Source organism: Crocuta crocuta, unplaced genomic scaffold (genome assembly GCF_008692635.1).
Source record: "Crocuta crocuta isolate KB4526 unplaced genomic scaffold, BGI_CrCroc_1.0 scaffold431, whole genome shotgun sequence".
NCBI lineage: Eukaryota > Metazoa > Chordata > Mammalia > Carnivora > Hyaenidae > Crocuta > Crocuta crocuta.
The window spans coordinates 2291681-2316210 of record NW_027528859.1 but is presented as its reverse complement, the minus strand read 5'-3'; the positions used below and the strand labels follow the sequence as shown (position 1 = coordinate 2316210).

Here is a 24530-nt window from a genome sequence, read left to right as displayed (position 1 = left end):
ATCCCTTAATATATTGTTGGATTAAATTTTCTAAAAATTTGTTTAGAACTTTTGGCAACTATATTCATGAGAGATATTGGCTGTAGTTTTATTTCTTGTAATAGTTTTGTTTGGTTTTGGTATCAAAGTAATTTGGGGCTCACAAAACGAGTTGAAAAATATTCCCTTTCATATTTTTTTTTAGAATTTTTCTTCCTTAAACATTTGATAGAATTCACCAGTGAAGCCCTCAGCACCTGAAGTTTTCTGTGTGAGAAGGTTTTTAATTATAATTTCAGTTTGATAGAAGGGTTATTCTTTGTTAAGCAGATTGCTACTTGGTAGCTTTCATATTTTTTGTTCATTTCATTTAAAATGTATTGACATAAAGTTCATAATATTCCATTTAAATAATCTGAAAAGGGGCGCCTGGGTGGCTTAGTCGGTTAAGCGTCCGACTTTCGCTTAGGTCATGATCTCGCGGTTCGTGGGTTCGAGCCCCGCGTCGGGCTCTGTGCTGACTGCCAGCTCGGAGCCTGGAGCCTGTTTCAGTCTGTGACTCCCTCTCTCTCTGACCCTCCCCTGCTCACGCTGTCTGTCTCTCTCTCTCCTAGAAATAAAATAAAACATTAAAAAAAAAATTAAAAAAAAATAATCTGAAGAATCTATAGAGGTGTCACCTCTCATTCCTGATATTATTAATTGGTGTCTTCTTTATTTTTTTTAATTATTTTAATGTTTTATTTATTTCTAGGAGAGAGAGAGAGAGACAGCCCCATTGTCTTCTTTTTTTTCTAATCAGTCTGGCCAGAAGTTTATCAAATTTTTGATCTGAAAGAACCAGCTTTAGGTTTTCCTCTTTTTTGTTTCCTATTTCATTGATTTCTGCTTTTACCTTTATTATTTTCCTTCTTCTGCTTATTTGGGCTTATTTTCTTTTTTTGCTTTCATTTATTGGGATTTTAGCAGGCAACAGAAACAAATGCATGGGTTCACTCTATATTTATCCAGAAATCAGAGATGTGATTCCAGAGAGGTGGTAAACTCTGTTTCAGTTTGGTTTTCTGGCTTTTTCATTTTTCTAATGGAATTGTCATTTGTAGATTCTCTCAGTATTTAAGACGTCAGTATCTAAGAATGCTAGTTTTGGGGAGCCTGGGTGGCTTAGTCGGTTAAGCGTCCGACTTTCGCTTAGGTAATGATCTCACGGTTCGTCAGTTTGAGCCCCGCGTCGGGCTCTGTGCTGACTGCCAGCTCGGAGCCTGGAGCCTGTTTCAGAGTCTGTGACTCCCTCTCTCTCTGACCCTCCCCTGCTCACGCTGTCTCTCTCTCTCCCCTAGAAATAAATAAAACATTAAAAAAAAAAAAAAAAAGCAGCAGCAGCAGCCATGTGTGGCCTTAAAAAAAAAGGAATGCTGGTTTTGCAGTTTGACTCAGGTTTTCTCTACTAAGTCTTCCCCCTTCCTAGCTATGTGGTCTTATAAAGTAATTAAATGTCTTTGAGCCTCAGTTTGCTCATATGTACAATGGAAAAAATAGTAGTATCTTTCCATTATTTATCTGCTCTTTCATTATTATTATCACAAAAATCTATACTACTGTAAAGACCCTTTCAGCATCTTGGGACTTTTTTCATGTTAATCCCTCCTGTTAGATAAATCAGCTTTCTTCTGGTCCCCTCAAGACTGTGGTACACATACAGAAGCTAGCTTTTGCTTTGTAACAAATTACCCTAAAATTTGTGCTTGAAATAACATTTTCCCTGTTTCTATGTATTGGCTGGGCACTTTTTCTGGTCTAGGACAACTCAGATCTAGGCGATGTAGGGACAAACTTCATTTGTATGTGTGGTGACGAGTTCAGTGTCAGCTGGGACTCGGGCATAACTAGAGAATCATCCAGCCGGTTAACCTGGGCTTGTTCACGTGGCAGTACAAGGGTTCCCCAGAGGAAGAGGAGAGGGGTAAGCCCTGCCGACCAAGCTCCTCCCACCTCATGACCCAGGGGCTATTCTGTGCTTGGCGTCACTAATTTTATGTCAACTGTTTTCCCTTTACAGTCATTTGCAAGCACTCTATACTCATGTTGTCTGACTATATTAAAGGTATCTTTCAATGTGACCTTTTATCTTGGCAAAGATAGGACATTAGGCAAAGAACTAAGAAAAATCAGTTGTTCTTTTTTTATTATTATTAAAGGGTTTTGTTTTGTTTTGTTTTTTTTAGTTTATTTACTTATTTAGGGAGAGAAAAAATGCGAGCGAGTTGGGCAAGGGCAGGGAGACAGAGAGAGACTCCCAGGCAGGGAGTCCTGATAGGAGTCAAGCGGTCCTGATATCACGGGTCCCTGAGGTCCCCTGGATAACCTGCCTCACCCCTCTGGGACTCGGTTCTGCCTTGGCTCTGCCAGTTCTCCCAGACCTCAACTCCACCCCAACCCAGGCAGAGCCTGAGCCTCCAAATAAGTTGACAACCCTACTCCATTCCTGACCCAGAATGGCTCTGCTCTGCCACCTGCCAACAGGCCAGCCTGCCCCTCCTCCTACTCTGCCCCATCTCCACCTCAGCACAGCGCCCTTACCCAGTGGGCACAGCTGATCCCCAGCTCCAAGCTTCTCCTTTCTTGCTGACCGAGCTTCCATTCTGACAGTGAGTAAGGGCCAGCTCTGGGGACGCAGGAAGAGCAATCCCCACCAGTCAGTCTGTGAGCTCACTAAATAAAACATGTAGACAGAGACAGTGGGTGGAGCTGACGAGTGAATGGATCCTACAAGCAGAGACCTATCCCATAGTCCAGACTGGATGAAGTGCGCAGGCTTGGTGAGTGCTGGGTTAAGGTGCTCACCATGGCTTAGCTCTATGCCAGCAACAGCATCCACACAGGTGCCTAGAGGCACAATGCCTTATCCAAAACCCTGTCTCTGGAAGAACAAAAGACGTCAGTGTACCCTTGGGGACAAGCTGTCCAGGTTCCGCCAGTTTGCCTGCCCCAAAGTGGCTCAGCTCCACAGCTGATGTGTGACCTGGGCGGTTTCTGGTTTTGTGATCCATATGTGATGCTCCAGGAAAAAGTAAAAATGTCTGTACCTGCATTTACCAGATTTGGGGGCGGGAGCGGGTCATACAGTTATGTGTTTAGCTGTATAAATCTAACTTACTTAAGTTAGGACATTTTACTCTCCTTATGCTCCACGTATAAAAATAATGTGTATTCATGATTAGAAAAAGCCCACAACATACTGAAGAGAATGAGTTTCCTTCCCCAATGAGCTCCCAGAGACCAATCCTCAGAGACAACCACTGTTGGCATATTTTTATTTATCCCTCCAGAAACGTTCTACATGTGTGTAAACATGGAACTTCATTTTATGCATATAAATAGAATATTTTAAAACATACATGGTATTTATGTCATATTTGTAAGTTTTCTCACATGGCTGTATGACTAGATCCTTTCAAAAACATAGATAATCCCTGATGTAGAAGCACGTAATAGCCCCAAAACTTAATTTGGGCCAAACAATAAGTATTTTCAGCTCTGCAGGCCACAGTCTCTGTCACATCTTCTTGTTTTGTTTTTGTTTACAATCTTTTTAAAATGTAAAGACCACTCTTAGCTCTTACTTAGGCTGTTATATAAAAACAGGATGTGAGCCAAACCTGGCCTTCGGATTATAGTTTGCTGACCCCCGTTGTAAATAGCAGTTAGGTACCAAACTTAGCTCTCAGAAGCTAAACTGACCCACAATGGGTTGCTAAGATGCCTAAAGAGAATATACTTCAAATTGCTTTGTAAACCGTAATCTCTCTACCAATGTGAAGAATTATTAGACTGTTCTGCAGTGTTTAGCATGTGGGTAAATTTTTAAAATAAAACCTGTTAACACTGAATAAAAAAGGTTCATGTATCTTGCATTGCATGATTTAGCGAAGAACCTGAACAGGACTCTCAGGTGAGCTGCCCAGCAGCAGCTGGGAGGAGAGGACACTACAGTACATCCAATCCTCCCTTTTTTGTCAGCACAACACAAACACACATCGACTCAAAACTGACTGGTTAGTGTGATGTGAGAGTTCACTGGACAAGCGGCCCCCTCCATCAAAAAACAGAGTGGATCACTGAATTTTTACCTCCTGCGTACATCAAAAAGGCTTTTCTTGGCCCTGTTCACGGTCACATGCACTGACCTAAACCTTGAATTCTCTGAGTTGCACCCGCTAGAACCTACAAAGGTGGAGAAGGGGCAGAGTAGAAGAGAGCGGATGCTGGAGAGTCATTTGGTGACTACCTACATTGAGAGACTTATTATTATTTTTTAATGTTTATTTATTTTTGAAAGAGAGAAGGCCACGTGCAGGCAGGGGAAGGCCAGAGAGAAAGGAAGACAGAATCCCAAGCAAGCTCTGCACAGCTGTCAGCACAGAGCCCGACACGGAGCTCAAACTCCCAAACTGTGAGACCATGATCTGAGTTGAAATCAAGAGTCGAACCTTAACTGACTGAGCCACCCAGGTGCCCCCGGGGCCTTATCTGAACAATAACAAAAAACCCTGTTATATTTCATTGAGCTTTAATCCTTATGACTTGCTTCTTCTTTGTCAAAGAGGTAAAACTTACCTTAATCATTTTATACCATGACTATAATTTTATTTTCTTATAAAAGAAATGCAGATATGTAAGTGATGAATCACTAAATTCTACACCTGAAACCAAATTTGCCATACATGTTAATTAACTAGAACTTAAATAAAAACTTGAACAGAAAGGAAAAGGAAAAAGCAAAGAAATATAGAGATTTTCCTGAAGTATCTGGGCTGGAATCAGGAAAGAAGGTAGAAGAGAAAGGACACTGGAGAGGATCATGTGTGAGAAAGGGGTTGACCTGCTGACTGCACACACAGGTAGGGAAGGCTCATGTGCAATCCCAGAAGGGAAGGCCAGGTGGAAGGTAGACACTGCCCTGGGCATGTGGCTTAATGTCACCTGGCTCCTTAAGGTAGGGCATTTTGTGATACCTCCCTTACCAAAATATCCTATAACTTGCTAACGGGAGTCCTTTAAAAAAATTCTGGGGGAACCTGGGTGGCTCAGTCAGTTAAGTGTCCAACTCTTGATCTCAGCTCAGATCTTAATCCCAGGGTCATGAGTTCAAGCCCTGTGTTGGGCTCCATGCTGAGTGTGAAGTCTACTTACTAAAAAAAAAAAAACAAAAAAAAACCCCTGTAATAAAAACAGAAAACAGAGGCCATCCACACACATTGTATTTTAAGGACCACTTGGTTCCCTTGAGTCTGCTTATCCAGGCAGGTAAGCCAGAAAGGGTGTCAATATTAACAGGCACAATAAAAATATTACCTAAGTTTGTAGACCACTGAAGAGTTCAGAAAATACTTCCCCAAGCATTATCCTCGGAACAACTCTGAAGAGGGTGGAGTTTTGGAGGTGGGTGTAGTGATCTGCTCTAGGTCACAAAGCTTGCACAGGGCAGAGCAGAAAACAGCACTTGAAGTTTCTGAGGCCAAACTCAGCGTTCTCCACATCTCCCATGCTGCTTCCCAGGAGGTCCTACAGAGATCTGGAATGGGCATTTCTACTCTCATTCCTCCCCATTCTTAATTTAGTGGTTGGATTCCCATGAACATCACTCTAAGTGTCCTACACTTAACTAAGCACATGAAATTGCTGACCCTCAAATAAACCAGCAGGGTTTGCTGAGCATCTGCATCTGCAAGTGGGAGGCAGCAGAGCCATGCTGGGAAGGAAGCCAACTCTGGGGCCAGACTGGATGGGCTGAAATCTTCAGTGCATGGCTAACCAGCTGTGTGAGCTTAAGCATGTTACTTAACCTCTGCTCAATGTATGAAAAGCATGTAGCCTGGTGCCAAGGACACGATAGATGTTTAGTAACTGATACAGATTTCATTATTATTGAGTCTTCATCTACCTTCTTTGGGACCCTATCACAAAAAGAAAACTATCAACAAGAGGTTGATTTGTACCTTTAACTCCATTTTCTTCTCAAAGAAAAGACCCCTTCAAAGAAAAAAGTCACAAATACATTAAGAGCATGAATACCATGTATATGCAAGCTCATGGGTTTGGCTAATGAGTCTGTGTGGTTGTGAACAGCCTCCACATGCTGAAATAACCCATGCTAGCCCTTAAGCCAAGCTATGATTTAAACATTTAGGGGTACCTGGGTAGCTCAGTTGGTTAAGCGTCCGACTTTGGCTCAGGTCATGATCTCACAGTTCGTGGGTTCGAGCCCTACATCGGGCTCTGTGCTGACAGCTAGCTCAGAGCCTGAAGCCTGCTTCAGATTCTGTGTCTCCCTCTCTCTCTGACCCTCCCCTGCTCACCCTGTCTCTCTCTCTCTCAGAAATAAATTTTTTAAAAAATTATAAAAATTAAAAAAAAAATTTAATAAATGGCACACATCCTCTAATCTCTTCCTAGAAGTGATAGACAAGTATCAGTATTTCTTGTGGAAATTACTGTTCAGGAAAGCTGGGGTAAGTGGGCGGAAAGTCAAAATTACCTAAACAGCTCGAACAACTGGAATTTATCTCCAGGCTAGTGAAATGAAAATAATCAGTTATCAAGGGCTCCCCCTACAGGCACCAAACAGCAAATCTAAAATTTAAGGTAGATAACAGCCTTGTACCTCTTTCTTCTGGAGAAGTTCCCACAATGAAAAGGAATATAAGACTTACTTCAAACTATTTCTCTTCTGAAGGATGGAAGTTTGTGACTTGGAGATCCAAATTTCCTGACAACAGAACACTGAAAATACATACCTGGAGACAAAAGCTCACACGGGGGATTCAAAGATCGGGGTGGGGAGAGGCTTAACATCATGTTACATGGGAAGGAGCTGAAGGAAATGAGGGTGGCTCAGCCAAGACACAGGACTGAGGGGCAGGGAGCCAGATGATATCTGACAGGCTAAGACAAGGGCGCTACTGGCCTTATGTTATGTGGCCCCACTAGTCAGTGGCTCTAAGAGAACAGACTTTATCTCCTAGAAAGGAAGAGCATTTTAATAATGAGCACTATCATACATATTCCTGAGAATTATATTAAAGTCTCAAACAACTGAACAGTCCTCTTGCTAGAAGGCTGGTTGTTACCATCCTCACACTATTTTTTCAATATTAAATATCAACATTCTGTGCCTCAAGCCCTGATTTAATCTCAAAATAATTTTAAGAGAAAAGGCATCAAAATCCAAAATAAAGGGTAGATTATACCAATGTCAACCTCCTGGTTTTATCATTATACTACAGTTTATGTAAGATGTTACTACGGGAAGCAGCTAGGTGAAGGGTACACGTGGCTTCTATACTATTTTTGCAACTTCCTGTGAATCTGTAATTTTCTCAAAATAAAGTGCTTTTAAAAATCAAATTAAAGATACTTCCCCAAGAGGTTCTAAGTGACCTCAAAGGCAATTCAGTCTGGCTCAAGAGTGCAGTGTCATCAGCCACAAATGACTCTGTGCAAGTATCTACAGGCAGCAGGGCTCATTTCAAAACCATGATCAATCAGCTATTAAGATTTACAGTTGTGATTAGGAAAGCTTGTCATGTTGACAGGTGTCTAATTTGGCTATGCAGATCATAAATCTTCAGTTATCTGGGATCAACATCGTTAACACCACCTATAGGCAATATATTCCTACAACCGCTTCCTACGTGGTGCTGCACAGGAACCATGTACAAACTTAATTACTATATTTATCTAACTGTAATAAGTTAATGTGCTTATGTCTTCTTCCTCTCCTAACTATGACTTGCAACAAGAGCTGCGTCTTGTTTTTACCTCCTTTTATCACCAAAACTTAACCCACGGTAGCTTTTCAGCAAATACTCATGGAATAAGTAAGAAATAAGCCAGTAATTAAGTTATTTTCTTGGACTTCTGGGTCCAAGACATCCAGAGAAACCTCAGAGTCCCTATTTTAGAATCAGGATTAAATACACACATGCTACATATATAACTATGTGTATGGGTCAAAGTCTCTGATACACAGGGGTTTAATCTCTAACGTTCTTTATAACCACTTATTTTCTGTTTCCTAAAACACCGTTAACTCAGTTTGACTTAGAAAAAAATAGGGGGTCAAGCTATTCCAGACAAGAAAACCAATATGAATTGTTGAACAGATCCCCTTAGCTTGTGAGTTCCTGCTAGAATGATCTCTGCCCAGTTTTACCAAGTGTCAAGAACAATCAACTTCTTTGAGAACTCACTGACACATCATCACTTTTGGATTCTTCAATATTAACTAATTGAAAAGCGTATGGCAATTTCTCTAAATTTTACATCTTTCACTTTATTAAAATACAAATTTCAAATAAATATTCTGAACATCCCAAATCAATCAAAGCAATGAGATAACAAAGTGTTGCTTCTTTTTGCAAAGAGAGCACATCGTCAGCTTATACAGATAATCCAACAGCCACATCCAAAGTCAATTAGGCTGTCTTAAACACATGATAGAGGCTACTTACGATCCCATAGACACCAAGGACTCTGTAGGGTCAGTCATTTGAACAGGCTCTGAAGCTGGCTTGATCCTTAGAACCTCTGCAAAGCCATCACCAAACCAGCAAGTGACATGCGCTATGTCTACAGTAAAGTAGAAAAGGCGGTCCTGGCAGAGCTTCCGTCGATATACAGACCGAGGGTCAGCTGACAACACAGCCTCAATGGCATGCCTTGCTTCCTCTACTGATTGAAAATATTTAAATGAAGACTGACTGCCATCTGCAATGAGAAGAATACAACTTAATGCTGAACACCATGCTGGTCAAATTTCATTACAGCGAACTTTAATGTGGAGTTTGGTTGGTTCCTTGACTATCACTTGAAATGAACTGGGTTTGGAAATCTATTCAGTCATTACAGAGAATGTCACTTTCAAGTATATTTGCTAGTATTAAACTTATGCATGCTCCCAACTTTCATTTGCTAAACAAAATCTTCTATGCTCAACATAGACTCTAATTCAATTCCTTGTCATTTTCTCAGAAAGGCAGCATGGTCAGGGAAATGCACGGGCAGTTCCAGCATTCTCAGAGAGCCACAAGAGAGAGGACTAAACCCGCATGTACACAGAGCTCCAGCTACAGGTAAGAGAGGGTGCCTCAGACAGCTGGGGTCACAGCTCCACTTAAAAGTAACACCACAAGGGCGCCTGGGCGGCTCAGTCGGTTGAATGTCCGACTTCAGTTCAGGTCATGATCTCGCAGTTCCCAAGTTTGAGCCCACACTGGGCTTGCTACTGTCAGCACAGAGCCTGGTTTGGATCCTCTGTCCCCTTCTCTCTGCCCCTGTCGTGCTTGCACTCTCTCTCTTAAAAATAAACATTAAAAAAAAAAAGTAACACCACATTCCCTAAGGAACAAGGACATGACAAAACAGGTACACTGAGAAAGTTGAACACCATCATTAGGGAACAGGCCACCCCATGCCACCCAGGTTTATATTTCAGGTAAACAGTTGTGTACCTGGCAAGTGGCAAAACTTCCTACATTTATCTAATTGTGGATGTATTCTAATTTTTAAAAATACAGTATGTACAAAAGTTAAATAAAAAATTAACTGTGACTTAACTTTTAATAGCTACAATATAACATATATCCAAATGAAGGCTGGGCCCTTCCAGGAAGGAAGGAAGGGTGCTGACCCTGTTCAAAATATTGTCTGGAGTAGTGGTAGATCTTTATTCTTCTGAAAGTAAATTCAATTTTTAGACAACAGGCAAAAATCACTCTGGGCTATATCTAATAAGTAAGTTTGTAAGTAAAGCCATGAATTTCAATTTTTGGTGAAAAACCAAGGACCAACCAATTCAACTGCTGATCACATAGAATCCTTAAAAACAAACAAACAAAAAAAACAAGGACCAATTATGCAGTGCTAAGATTCTTTCATTGCATGGCTCATAAAAGTACTCCAAGCCCACTCAAAAAAGAGGAGCTTCCAAAACATCACACTCTTTAGTAACAGTGTAACTGGCAAAAGCTCCAGGCCTTTGGTTGTTCATCTGCCATCTCACTTCTCTGCCTACTAAACCTTCCAAGTTTAGTTCAAACACTTTTTCCTCCAGGAAGCCTTCCCAGATTTCCTCTCTGCTTCCCAGGTCACAATCCTTCTCTGCCTCATGTGTCCACAGCACTCCATTCCAGCACCAATCCCACCTCCCCCCACCACACACACACACACACACACACACACACACACACACCAGTGCCATTCAATGTTTTCTCTTTTCTAGACTATAAACTTCCTGAGGTCATTTCTTATTTCTGTACTGGCTCCAAATTCTGTTCTAAATCAATCCTTGTTACATTTCACAATTTCTCTTTTTAATGATTTTTTAAAACAGTAAAGCATAGGGGCACCTGGGTGGCTCAGTCGGTTAAACGTTCGACTTAGGCTCAGGTCATGATCTCGCGGTTCGTGGGTTCGAGCCCCATGTCGGGCTCTGTGCTGACAGCCAGCTCAGAGCCTGGAGCCTGTTTCAACTTCTGTACCTCCCTCTCTCTCTGACCCTCCCCTGTTCATGCTGTCTTCCTCTCTCAGAAATAAATAAAACATTAAAAAAAATTTTAAGTAAAAAAATAAAACAGTAAGGCATATTGTAACCTCTCAAGACACATAGCACTATAGTTTGAAAAAGATAAAACTTTCCCAAGTATGAAGCATTCACTGATAACTGCAGGCTTATCAAAGGGTAAGTATATATAGAAAGTATCTTCTAGGCAGCACTGCTTTCTTCGTTCTATCACAAAATCCTTTTAAAACTGACCTTCCTCCTCCCATCAACTGTATACAATGATGAAACAATTTTCATAAACAGAATTTTTTTTAAGTTTTTTTGTTCATTTATTTTGAGAGAGAGAGTAAGCATGAGAGGGGCAGAGACACATGGTGGGTAGAGAATATCCCAAGCAGGCTCTGTGCTCATGAGATCATGACCCAAGTCGAAATCAAGAGCCAAATGCTTAACCAACTGAGCTACCCAGGCGCGCCATAGACAGAACTTTTTAAATAAAGAGGTCAATTTAATAATCAAATGCTTTGTTTAAGCACAAAGCATTTGGAAAGAATGAGAAACACACCTGGAGTGGCAGATGAAATCGGACATACCCTTAGCAACTTAACTGGCTACTTCTTACTGGGATCACTGTAGCCACCTCTTAACAGCCCCTTCCTTCACTCTAGATTGCTGCTTGGGATCTGCTGTGGACTGGGGAAACCAGATTGCAATGTTTGCTAAAAACCAGGTATTAAAGTAAACAAGCTCCACATAAAAGCCCTGTGGCCTCTCTTCTACAGTAAAGGGTTATGTCTTTAGTGCTGGGACTTTATGGGAACAATTACTGTGCTACGAGACTTTCCCTCTCACTCTTGGGCTCTGTGCCAGAGGTAGAGCTATCAGCCACCTGATAGAATAAGATGGGATATTTCTCTAGTCAGACAGTAAAACAGATAAAAACACGTTAATTGACGTAAGTATAGAATAAGCACAATTTAGTTTCTGGAGTCTGAAAACTCCAGGGACTACTCTAACAGACTGATAAGAGGCCTTAAATCACGAGCCACCTCATGAGGCAGCAGCCATTCTCAGAAACACTTTACTGAGTGTCTGGGACTCACTGTACTGAACAAAGTGGCTGAACGGAAGTCATCAGATGGTGGTGTTGCCCAAATATTATTTTATACTCCTACATTTCTATGACCAGCCATCCTGACAAATATGCTGTATGACTGCCCTCAGAAATACCAAATTTGACTAAAGCTCTCACCAAGAAGTAAGGAACAGAAAGTACCTGGCTCACCTCCTGAACTGAGGTGCTCAAGATCCATCTCTGCATGAGGAGTAAACCGCACATCCAGGGTGGCCACGGGGGCCTCTCTCACCCAGGCAGGGACCACGCTGCAGCAGGCTGCATCAGTCCTGGGCGGGCAGCGAAGGGCCCCACGCTGGACCTCTGCACTACTTCCTGGTGCAATTACTGCTTCTTTCCCTCTCCTTAGCCTCCTTGCTGTATCTTCCTCTGAAAAGCTCTTCTCCAGGAAATATGGGCCAATTTGCTCTTCAGCCACGCTCGGACTCTGATCACTTGTGGATTTGACACCCAAATCTCCCACTCTCTCTCCATGCTTAGGGGAGTTTCGCCGGATTTTTGATGAGTTGTCCCGTTTCATATAGTTTTCTCCTGAAGTTCTATCTTCGGGACATTTAAGTTTCTCCTTAGGGTGGCTACAGGGCGGTGGCTTATCACACCTTGAGAGCTGCTGCTGGTCACAGCTGTCAGTCTTGCCACCAGACTGGGACAAGTTTGGATGCTTATGTTGCGTATTCTGTAAATTAAAGTCCTGTAGAGGTTCAATCAAGTTTTGTGGCGAGTCATACTCAGCTATGTAGGGCTTTATGTCCAGGACAGGTGTGCCATGAATCATGTCAATTCCGGAAAGGTAGATGGCGCCACCTATAACGTGAAAAACACCTCCTCTTAGAGATAGTAACAATGAAGAATAGTGCAAACAATTAAAAACTAACACCATCTCCTTATGCCTCACCAAGCTTACTCACAATTCTCTTACACGCCAGGCTCTTTGATACCTGGTACTGATACACCCTTTTCATCCTACCTGGAAACCCATCCTCTTCTTTACTTGTCAAACTCCTACATGCTCTTTAAGGCTCTTTTATAACATCTCGTCTACAAAGTCTTTCTGGCTCTTCTGGACAGAAGCGTTCTTTCCTCTGGGTTCCACAGAGAGGCCTATGTACAAACCTCTACTACAGCTATTTTCACATGGTCTGGCAATGACCTAGTTAGAGTCTCTCTGGACAGTAGGCCCTTGAGCGCTGACTCATCTTTGCATCACTGGGGCTTCTAAACTCTGTTCCAGGCACAGCAGAGTCCTCAATGTATCTTTGAGTGTGACCTGATATCACTCTGGTGACTATGTTACATTGTCTGGCTCCTGTGCCTGCTAGCAGATTCGCTGGAGATACTCTCCTCGTAGGCCTGATGAAGCACGCAGCCACACGGGGAAAGCCCATGTGGCAAGGCACTGCAGGAGCCTCTAGGAGCTGAAGGCAGCCACCTGGCAACAACCAGCAAGAAATTGGGGCTCTCGATCCCACAACCATAAGGAAGTGAATCCTGCCAACAACATGAGTGAGCCCAGGAGCAAATTCTTCCAGAGCTGAGCCTCCAGGTAAGAACTTATCCCAGATGACACCTTATTTGCAGCCTGGTTAAGACTCTAAGCAGAGGACTGGCTAAGCTGTTCATATACTTCTAATTATTATGAAACGCAAAAATATTCCAGAGATAATAAATGTTTAAACTGATAAGTGTGTGGTACTTTGTTACAGAGCAATAGAAGCCTAATACTCAAACAATTAAGCAGAACATAAGTCACCACTACCAAATATTAAGGACTGGTCTTTTGTTATCTCACTTATACAGTCGCATGTCCAGTTCCTGCTACTGGTGCAGAGCCTACTAACATGATCCTTGAGAAACTGGCCAGATGAGAATAAAACAATTGCATGTGATCACATTCCATTTAAGAATCTATCTCCATTTAAGAAAAACATGACCAACAAAGGACACTGATTTCTACAACATGCTCACTGTGAATGAGCCTGCAACTTTGGAACGAGGACTTTGGACTTCCTAAGTGATGGATTATGCCTAACAATGTCTGCAGAAGGAAGAAAGACATTGCAGCATAGGTAAAAATGCATGGGATTTAGAGTCAATCACTTGGCTGGATGCCATTAGGAAAATTATCAAACATCAAAGAGCCTCGGTTCCTTCATCCATAGAAGACTGCTACCCTATCAAACTCAAAGAGACACGGAACATAACATGAACCCTCTTTACAAACTGTAAAGCACCACACAAATACTAGTAGTCACCATAACATTTGTTAAGAATGTCTAAAAAAAAAGAAAAAAAAGAATGTCTACGGTGCTACTGTATTTGCCTTTTACATTTCTAATTTGGTCTCCCATGTTAAAATTTTAAGTTCTTCTGCAGTGTAGGGATTTTTATCTGATTTGTTTGCCACTATACCCTTAGCACCTAGGACAATGCCTGGCACATGTATAATGCTCAGAAAATATGTGTGGGTTGCATGAATGATCACAAATATTCCAGTACTACTACCCAAGCTGGCTAGCCATCACAAATTGATAAAGCTCAAGTTGAACTGGCTACAGAATATTCCTGGAAAACCTACATAAGGCCTAGCTGAATACAATCCAGGGGAGGAAGTTCAAGTTCTTGGGAAAAAAACAAAATAACTGGTCTTACCTATTTAATACTGTGCAGCCTAAAAACTACTCTTAAGAGCTTTTGTCTCATAAGATCCTAAAAAAATACTACGGAGTTCCAGAGACTGCTCCTCAGCCCATTTTACAGACAAGCAAACTAAGGCCCGGAATGGTCTCCTGACTTCCAGTCTACCTATTTCATCTTTTGCCTCTCTGACAAATGTGCTTATTAGGTCAGAGTGACTCAAGAACAGAATGCTTTACTAACAAACAAAACAAAGATACACACCAAAACTCAAAAATACAGAGAATAAATTGGTGGCTGCCAGAGAAAAGAGGGTAGGGAGATGGGTGAAATGGCTGAAACAGATCAAGAGGTACAAACTTCCAACTGTAAAATAAATAAGTCAGGGAGATGTAATGTACAGCATGGTGACTACAGTCAATAATACTGTACTATATATTTTAAAGTTGCTGACAGTAGATCTTGGAAGTTCACATCATAAGAAAAGCATTTTTGTAATTCTGTATGGTGACAAATGGTAGACTTATTAGGATGATCACTTCACAATGTATATAAATATTGAATTATATTATACACTTGAAACTAACAAAGTATGTCATTTATACTTTAATAATAATAATAAAAAAAGAATAGGATGCTTCCAAAAAATGTATGGTCCAGTAACTAAGCTACATATGAACACAGAGTTAAAACTAATATGATATTCTACACAGGAACTTCCACAATCTGGCAGGTATTAAATGTTAAAGTGAGATTCATCACAAAGCCTTTGCCACACATGAGAGTTAAGAGCTGTACTACAGCCACGATGCATGTCCACTTCTTCAAAGGTGCAAGGAAGAATTAACACAGCACCACCCTATGTGTTTACCATATCTCCACATACAACCAGTCACTTGTATTAATTCTGAAAGTGACCAATTATTTTTGAATAGTTTTGTATTTAATGTATTCCAAGTCAGAGAAAATTATGGAATCTTTCATTATTTTAAAATAACATAATAGCTCCTGACATATGTGATAATATAATCAGACTCTGAGCATCCTACGAGCACTGATTTCTAAGTGTAACATTCTTTGCGTCATTGTCGTCTTCAATGTCTGGCAGTTCTCAGGTGCTAGCACGCTTGGTACTCATCTGAATAACAGGTAGTGGTCAATACTACATTGGCTTTAGAACACATCTTTTGGGTAGGGATAAAAAGATCAAAGTAGGAAGGAAATGTGTTACCTTCTACCTTTTCCAGCTTGGCCAGAGTCAATCCTATTGCATTGGGACGATGAGGGCTCCTAGTGGAGAAAACTCCAGTCTTTGCGCCATTCAGCCTAGGAGGCTGCACTTTTGCCTTACAGCTCAAATGACCATTCTTGTGAAAAACAAACAAAATCCTATTGAAAACAAACAAAACCAGAGTAAAAACAGAACACAAATTAGTGTATCATAATTATTTGAGGGGAAAAATCTTTAACTCCACAAATTAGAAATGAACGAATGTTCTTAATGGTATTAAAATGTAATCGATGGGGGAAAAAACACCATTCTTATTCCCTGAAGGGAAGCAGAGTTTCATCTCCATATCCGTGCCTCTAACACAATTATTGGCATATGGTAGGAACTTAAAAAATGTTTCTCAAGGGCCTAAATAAGCAAAATTTATGGAGTAAATGTCTGCTGTTTGCCAGGCAGTATGCTAGACAATTTTATACTCATTTCATAATTCTCTAAACAAGCATAAGATTTGTAATTTATCCCCATTTTAAGAATAAGAAAATTATGGGGCACCTGGGTGGCTCAGTCAGTTAAGTGTCATACTTTGGCTCAGGTCATGACCTCACGGTTCATGGGTTCAAACCCACATGGGGCTCTGTGCTAACAGCTAGCTCAGAGCCTGGAACCCACTTTAATTCTGTGTCTCCCTCTCTCTCTGTCCCTCCCCAACTCACATTCTGTCTGTCTCTCTCAAAAATAAATAAAACACTAAAACAAAAAAAGCATGTCTTAAAAAAAAAAAAAGAATGAGGAAACTGAGGCTCAGAAATGTTAAATAACTTGACTAGTTCTTCCTAAACAAGACACAAAAGCAGGAAGCCATGAAAAGAAATAACAGATTCGAATTTATTAGATCCTTAAATTTATGACTACACAACGTCATCTCAGGAAAAAATGTTTACTATCTGTAAAATGGACATTGGGTTAATATCTGTGGTATATAACCTGTTCCTAAATATCACAAAGAAAAGAACAACTCATTATAAGAAATTAAGCAAAGAACATGAAAAGACAATTCACAGAAGAGTAAGAAATAGCAGCAACCCATAAGAAAAGATGTTGAACCTACTAATTCAGAAACTGAACTGAAAAATAAAATCCTGTTTTTCCCTGTCAGGCAAAAATGTAAAAAAGCTGGTAACATATAGCATCAGCACGAACGTAGAGGAAAAGGTCATTTTTATACATCTCTGATATATGTTAAGCTTTTTAAAGTGCAACTTGGCAATAGCTCTCCAAAATTATAAATATGCACCCCTGCTGGCTCAATATATCCATTTTTTTCTTTCATAATTTATTGTCAAGTTGATTTCCATATAACACCCAGTGCTCATCCCAACAAGTGCCCTCCTCCATCAATATATCCGTTTCTGATATCCTATTTGTAAAAATAGACAAGTGTCAAGAATTGTGTCTAAGAAGGTTTGTTACAGCATTACTGTAATACCAAAATAACTACCCATTAGCAAGAGAGTGGTCTATTCCTGGTATACCTATATTTTCCATCAAAGCGAAAAGGATAAATCTCTATGTACTGTCATGATACATACTGTTAAACGAAGAAAACATATTCCATTGTTTAAAACAAACACCCACTCCCAATGTGTATGTATATGCTTCTATGTGTATTAAAAAAGGAAAAGGTCTGGTAGGATACACACCAAGCTGTTAACAGTAATAATCTCTGAAGAGTGTAAAGGGGTGAGGACGAGAGAAGAGAAAAATAGGAGGGATACAGAGAAATCTCTTTATATAGCTCCAGACCTATTTTTTTAAAAATCAGCAATGTTTTTAACTTAATTAATTCAACCAACATCATACAAACTAGGTCAGACACTTATGTTTTTACTCTATTCATATCTCCAAATTAATATGAAAAATAAACCATTTCAGAATAAATACCTAATTTTAGTTCTTCACCGTAAAATTAGACCAAGCCATACTGGTGACGCTGGAGTGAGAAGAATGGACAGACACAGAATTCCAAGTGACAGTAACACCAGTATAACACAGGTCCTAATATAGGTAATACTTTATTATTTAAAGTATCCAGATTTCTAAAGCTCTTTTGTCTTTGAGGAAGAACAGACCTAATTCTTCATGGGTCTAGAGCAGAGTCTGCAAAGTTTTTCTGTAAGAGTCAAACAGTAAACATTTGAGGGTCTGCAGGCCAAAAAGTCTCTGTTGTAACTATTCAACTCTGCCGCTACACCACAAAAGCAGCTACACACAATGCATACATGAATGGGAGTGGTTGTGTTCCCATAAACTTATTTACAAAGATAGGTGGGAGATAGATTTGGTCCACGGGCTATAGCTTGCTGACCCCTGGTCCAGAAGACAATAGGTACCCACAGGCAGAATCAAGAAGGTCTGTAGAATTCAGCTCAACAGAAGGCATTTATCACAGTCAGAACCAACTGCAAATGGATCATGCTCCCCTCCCTGCCCCGTGGATTCCAAGCTTCCCTGAGGTTGCCCAGGTTATACAGACAATTACGTGCGAGAATATGGTACGGGAATTCCTTGCAATAGGAAGGATGGTCTGGATGGCAGACTCCAAGACTGCCTTCAACTGGAGGACTTTACTCAAGGGCAAGTTCTGGCCCAAAGAACCACTTCTAACTATAAGACAACTTACCAAACATGAGAAAACTGTTCTAAGCCCATCAAGGAATGTTCAGGATTATTAAAGATGCTCTTTCGAATTCTCAAACAAGCCCGCGAAAGGCTACAAACAGATGGCTGCCTTGGAGTACCATTCTTGGCTGAGAAACATGATTCCAAGTAGCCAACTGGCTCAGTTAAAAGATTCCCTACAGAAGAAAATCAGGTAGGAAATCATTAGTCAAAATATCAAATAAAGATGTAGGAAAACATGTTTTCTTTAATGTACTGATTTCATAGTTTTAACATCTACCAAGTGTTAATGCAACTATTAAAAATGATTCATATAGTATCATGAATACATATAAATATCCTCATTATTACATATACATTATTATATCCCTTTGGATGATGCACCAGAAAGAGTGCAGGTCTAAGAAAAAAAGACAGGAAGCATTTTTAAATGTTCTACTGTGACCATAAATCAAATTCTATGATACCATTTACTAAGGTGTGCGACTGGTCAGGGCTAAAATGGTATTTACAACAGAGGGAATAACACACACAAAGTTAAATGAGAACTTTAACTTCCAGCACATGCAGGAACAAGCTAGTTTGTTTGGCTGGAGTAGGAAAGATAAGGCAAAGAACAATGAAAGATAAAGAGACAGAGGTTGTATACAGGTATCCACTTGCTTTCAAAAGTCTGCATTAAGCCACTGAGCATTTACGACAGACCTACATTAGTACCTGCTTTTGCTAATCAAAAGATATCTAATGTCTGCTTTTACCAAAAAGCAAGAAATGAAAATACTGTTCAGTATTTATTTTGCAGAGAGCTGTTACAGATGCAGGGAGGGTGCACCTCAAGCTGTGAGATCAGCCCCACCCAGGTCTTTCCCCAGGAACTACTCAGCATCTCAGCATTAAGACACCAGATCTTTGAACTTTGTGAGCATCTGTGGTTATCTTGATTTATTTTGTGCATCCACTAGCAAGATGTGTTCTAAGGTAACAAAAAAGCCTAAGAGAGATTATTTTTTGCATTGGGGAATGCTCAAGTATTTTCCATCTAAATGTTTCCCATATAAATTAATGGTAACTACTCTGCATTATGTCATTTCAGCTTATCAAACATTTCATAAGAATGCTCTTCTTTTGGATAGTGAGGAAAACATGTCCTAACAGGAATGCATTCAATTAAAAACAGAACATACGAAACAAAGTAGTTTACACAATAAAGGGAGTGCATGGGATCATACTACTAAAATGTCTAGACACAGGGTAGATTTCAGGTTAGGCTTGTCCAGTAGCTCTCTGCCCGTTTAGAATGGAAGTTCCCTATGGGCAGGAGTTGTTCTCTTGTTTACTATGGTGTTCACTGTCTATATTGCATGCAAGGGGGTAGATACTCAAAAAATTCATGTTACATGGGAAAAAGGATTGTTTAAGTCTAACCTGATTAAAATAGAAAGTTAAAAAGCGAAAGAACATAATCCCATTTATGAAAGATTGTTTATACACTCACCTATTTAATATGTACATGTATGCTGAGAAAGCCATTTGGAAGGATAGTCACGAAAATGTTAACATTCTGGTAAAATGGATGTGATAACATGTAAAATGGATAGTGAGATTTTTGGATTATTTTTATATTTGACTTTGTAATTTGTGTAATATTTGAAATTTTTACAATAATCAGACCCCCCCCCCCTTTTGTTTCCCTAAGTAGCAACTCTTTTCAAAAGAAGGAAACTTGGCTAGGCAGTATCAACATAGGTTTAAAGTCCAAGGTATCCATGACTAATTTACAAATAACTATTTTTTTACAGTTCATGAAAGCTTTACTAGCTTCTTTTAAGAGATGATATAAAGACCCTCTAGACCATCATTTTATTTCCAGCTTCCATCACCAGCACAGGTGGTGAGATTGTAGGTCTGGTATTGTCCCTCATAGCACCTTTCACTTCTTTTCACTTATCACAACTATAGTATTGGCTACATATAAAATATTATATGTAACACATGACTAATTGAGCATATTATGAAATTTGTGTACTCACTACCCATCTCAAGAACGAGAGCTTTACCAACAAATTGTTATCTTTTTATGTTAATTTTCTCCTAGGGCACATCCATCCTTTCCTGCTGAGATAAACAAGTACCTAAATGGGGTCATTATCACTCACTTTTTTTTAATGCAACTTTTTAAAATATAACTTTTTCACATGCAAATGCATGCCTAGATAATGTTTCATTTATTCTGTCTTTTAACTCTATAAAAACTGGTATTAAACTGTTATCTTCTCAGACTTATTTTTTCTTCTCTCAATATTATGATTCTAAGACACTTCCGTACTGTGTATGTTTTTGAGGGCTTTAATTTTTTTTCCAAGTATGTACATAGGCCTTCTTTTGTTTATTCATATCCATGTTCCTGTGGAATAAAGACAGTAAACACCTTAAAGATGAAGAAACTGAGGCCAAACAAGTCCTGGTGTTCCATTAAAATGTCATAAAGAAAAATGGCCAAAAAACCACCCCGAACCTAATAAGTTGGGGGTCCCTGTGCCCAGTTTTCATTTGTTTAACAAACACTTCCCAGGTGTATACAATTGCCAGACACTGAGTTAAGTTAGGGTAAAAGAAACAAGAACTCTTATCATAGTGTAATTAATAGTTGTGAAGAATCTCACAATATTTCAAAATCATGGGAAAATATTTAAAGCACCTAGTATAACACCAAGTGCTCAGCAAAGAGTAGTTTTCAAAGCTCTTACTTAGACCTTGCCCTCGTTTTTAACAATATTAATAACTGCATTAATTGTGTAATAAAAGAAAAACCAACAAGTTATTAATGCAGAGTTTCTGTACACAAGGTAATTCTGGTGTTGACAACTTGCCTGGACTTTTAAATTACCCTTACTGTAATTCATGTCCCCAACACAGGTCCCTCCCCGGGTTAAAATACACCAATCCTCTAGACTCTGCGTTCCTTAATTGTCTGCTACCCTCTTTTTTTAATTTATTTATTTTGAGAGAGGGTGNCCCCAATAGAGGGCTCCAACTCACCAACCATGAGATCATGTCCTAAGCCAAAATCAAGATTCAGAAGCTCCACCAACTGAGCTACTTTAGGCACCTCGCTACCCTCTAAACTTTCCACTTTTCACCATTAACAGACTTTANTGTGTAGATCTCTGAGCCCTGCTCCTTCCTGCCTGTCAAAACATTAGACCCGTAACTTGGCACTGTACACCAGCTTTTTTAAATGAGCACAACCTCTGACCAAGTAGCAGTACTTTTAGCAAGTTTCATCTAAGTTAAACATTTGTAACATGCACAAAGACTTTAGTGTTAAGAACTTTCTTCAGAACAATGAAAACTAGCAGTACCCTAAATGCCCAGCAATAGGGAACTGTTAGTTACAACACACCTCTAAAGCAAAATAATGTGCAATCCCTTAAAATTATTAATGGTCACAGGCTTATATGAAGCTTAAGTTTTACAAAGAAGTTATAAAACAGTGGGGTCACGTATCAATTCATTTTTCTCGCGTGCATGCACTGAAGGAAGTATGGTAGGTAGGCACCAAGATATTATAAGTGGTTTCCCTGGATGATGGTGGCTTTGATTTTCTTCCATTGGCTTCTTCTAATTTCTAAAAGTTATATTCTGCTCTCTATGATGAAAAGAAAATAAACCTACGCCCATCCTTCCAGGCCCAGTTTAAAAAGGTTTCCCGTCTCTGTGCCCTGGAACTTTCCCGTCTCCCTCCTCACTTCCTACAGCACAGGATGCCTCTCTTTTGCGGTTATTCATTAGTTCCCAGCGTTCACATCCTCTCTCCCACAGGAGCAAGAACTCCCGGAGAGAAAGGCCTTTACCCCGCACGTGGCTGTTCCCAGCCATCATGCCTAGACCACGCCAACCACAGCTACCAAGAACAGATCGAGAGATGACATCATCCTGCTCGCCTCGTCAAAATCACGTGGTCGCTGGTGCACGTGATCCGTGGCTCTGCAAGAAGCGCAATGACGCACTTCGGTTCAAGTTCTCGCATTTTACGTCCCTCTCTGCACTAAAGTCGAAGGCCTGCGCCTAGACCTCTTTGGGGTGCGGAACCGCCGGTCTCTTAAAAGTTACCTGTTTCCAAAGCCGGTTTCACGCACCCGCACGGGGTCGCTGTGGCCTCAGGCCCAATCTCCTCCAAGACGCGCATGGCTACTTTATCCCGAGGTGTCGACCCGACTCGACAGACTTTCCGCTTCCGGTGTCCGAGCCTAGTGCCTGCGCAGAAGCCGCGCTGGCGAGCGGTGCGGGTTTGGGGCCCGGCGCATGCGCGGGGAGGGGCGGTGGCGAGCTCACTGCGGATGGCGCTGGTGGACCCTGTAAGGCTTCGGTTGGCGCGCTGAAACCATTGCCCGGCCTCAGTTCCTTTCCCGGGTCCCGGCGTCCCTTGGCTGTAGCGGACCCGCTGCGATTCCCCGCCAGTCAGCGACTGCGAGTTCCAGTGCTTGCCAGTGGGGACATTCGATGACGATATACACACTAAGATGTCTCTCTCGAAATATTAATAAACAACCTACGTCTCCAACGAATGACACTGATTTTTAAAAAAGGGTGGAGATATATGCAGTTACCACATTAGCGTAATTATCGGATGTTAGGAAATGTTAGAAATTCGTGGTAGGAATGCACAGATGATTATACTTCTGTATACTCAATTTTTCCACAATATAAACGATATATTGTCAGCAAGGAACCCCAAGTAAACCTTATTTAAAGTCTAATGGATGGGGAGCCTCGCACTGGAATAGGGGATAAGTGGGGACTTTTTTTGTACTCGGTACTTTGCGGGAATTATTGAAGCGAGAATGAAATTGAGAGTCAAATGCCATGTACCTGGGAGAGATTGTAATCGTTGTTTCTGGACAGCTCTGAAAAAGGCCAACAAGAATCACGTTTTCATCCCATGCGATGACCAGTTATCCTTGCAGCGATACTATCCTTTTCCCTACTTAATTGTAACGTCATCTCTCACCTATATCAAGTTTCTCTGTGTATGTAATTCTGTATCTGGGCTTTTTTATCCTGTTTGTGGTGGGGGGTAGAACAAATATTCAAAAGCATGCAAATCCATAGATTTTAAACGCACAACCGTGAAAAGCTGTCGCTAAACCTTTTCATGTATTATGGAATAATAGATCACTAGTAGAAAATACCCAGCAGGAGCCAAAGGCTTAAAGAGAAGGTTGTGGTTTAAAACACACACACACACACACACACACACACACTTAAAATTGATCACATTCATAAATGTGTGTTCGGTCCTCTGTCCATGAAAATTTGGAAAAGAATGCCATTTATCTGTTTCCAGCAGAAATGCTGTTAATCTGTGTGGCTGCAGAAACAAGTTTGAGAACATTAAGCTATATATACTCTGTGAAACTGGCATGGTAATAGCTGCGTTTGCCACTAGATGGTGGTATTGAAAGTGATAGTCTTGCTTAATTTGTGGACAGACTAGTGTGGAAAATGAAAGGTATTTGCCCTCCTGGCCTTAGATATCATTATCCAGTGATAATCACGCAAAAAAAATAAATAAGTAAATAAAAGCATTACCAGCTGTGACAAGTACTGAGATGCAAAGCAGATTTCGAAACACTGATGTAGATTGCTACATCTAAATTTCAAATGTAAAATTTCTCTTTCTGGAAAATAGGAATTTAAATATGTAGCACTTTTATTATATGATTTGAGTTTTTTATTATCTAGAGTTATGATTATTTGTAGTTTATAAGACAACCTTTTGGGGCACCTGGGTGGCCCGGTTGGTTAAACATCTGACTCCATCTGACTCATGATTTTGGCTCCGGTCATGATCCCAAGGTTTGGGAGTTAGAGCCCTCAGTCGGGCTCTAAGTGGATGGTACAGAGTCTGCTTAGGATTCTCTCTCTCTCTCTCTCTCTCCCCCCCCATCCCCTCCTCAAAATAAATAAATAAAAATAAAAGCTTTATAAGGCAACCTTTTCTTTGGAGGTAAGATCTAGGAATCTGCCTTTAAAAGAAGGAAATGCTTCCAATACAGGTGGTCATGAGCCTACACTTACAGAAACACTTCCCCTTGCAATGGTTCTTAATCTTTCACTGGGGTAAAGGATCCCTGAAAAGCAATGAAGACTTTGGGACTTCTCATGCATCATTTTAGAGTTAGTAGCATGGGTTTCATGGATTTTTAAGAACCACCATTGTACCTACCATGAGAGGGGGGTAGTACAAAGTAGGGCTTAGATGGTTGAAAACTTTTGATTCTGTGACCTCACCGTGTTAAGCCAAG

General features: G+C 40.5%; 1 protein-coding gene across 6 annotated transcripts in view; it reads right to left on the bottom strand.

The window, feature by feature from the left end:
- The window catches only part of TRMO (tRNA methyltransferase O), a 43951-nt gene extending 21404 nt beyond the window's left edge, over nt 1-22547 (bottom strand). For 3 of the 6 annotated variants that reach the window (XM_077756117.1, XM_077756119.1, XM_077756118.1), the window contains exons 1-5: nt 22336-22546; nt 18224-18398; nt 15544-15701; nt 11820-12482; nt 8493-8748 (exon numbers count right to left, since the gene is read on the bottom strand). In XM_077756117.1, coding sequence (XP_077612243.1) covers nt 8493-8748; nt 11820-12482; nt 15544-15701; nt 18224-18398; nt 22336-22411 — 1328 coding nt within the window. In that variant the 5' untranslated portion in view covers nt 22412-22546. Of the gene's footprint in view, nt 1-5800; nt 8749-11819; nt 12483-15543; nt 15702-18223; nt 18399-22335 lie in introns of those variants that run through there. The other 3 variants (XM_077756120.1, XM_077756122.1, XM_077756121.1) reach the window with 3 other exon arrangements.
- Nucleotides 22548-24530: the final 1983 nt, after the last annotated feature.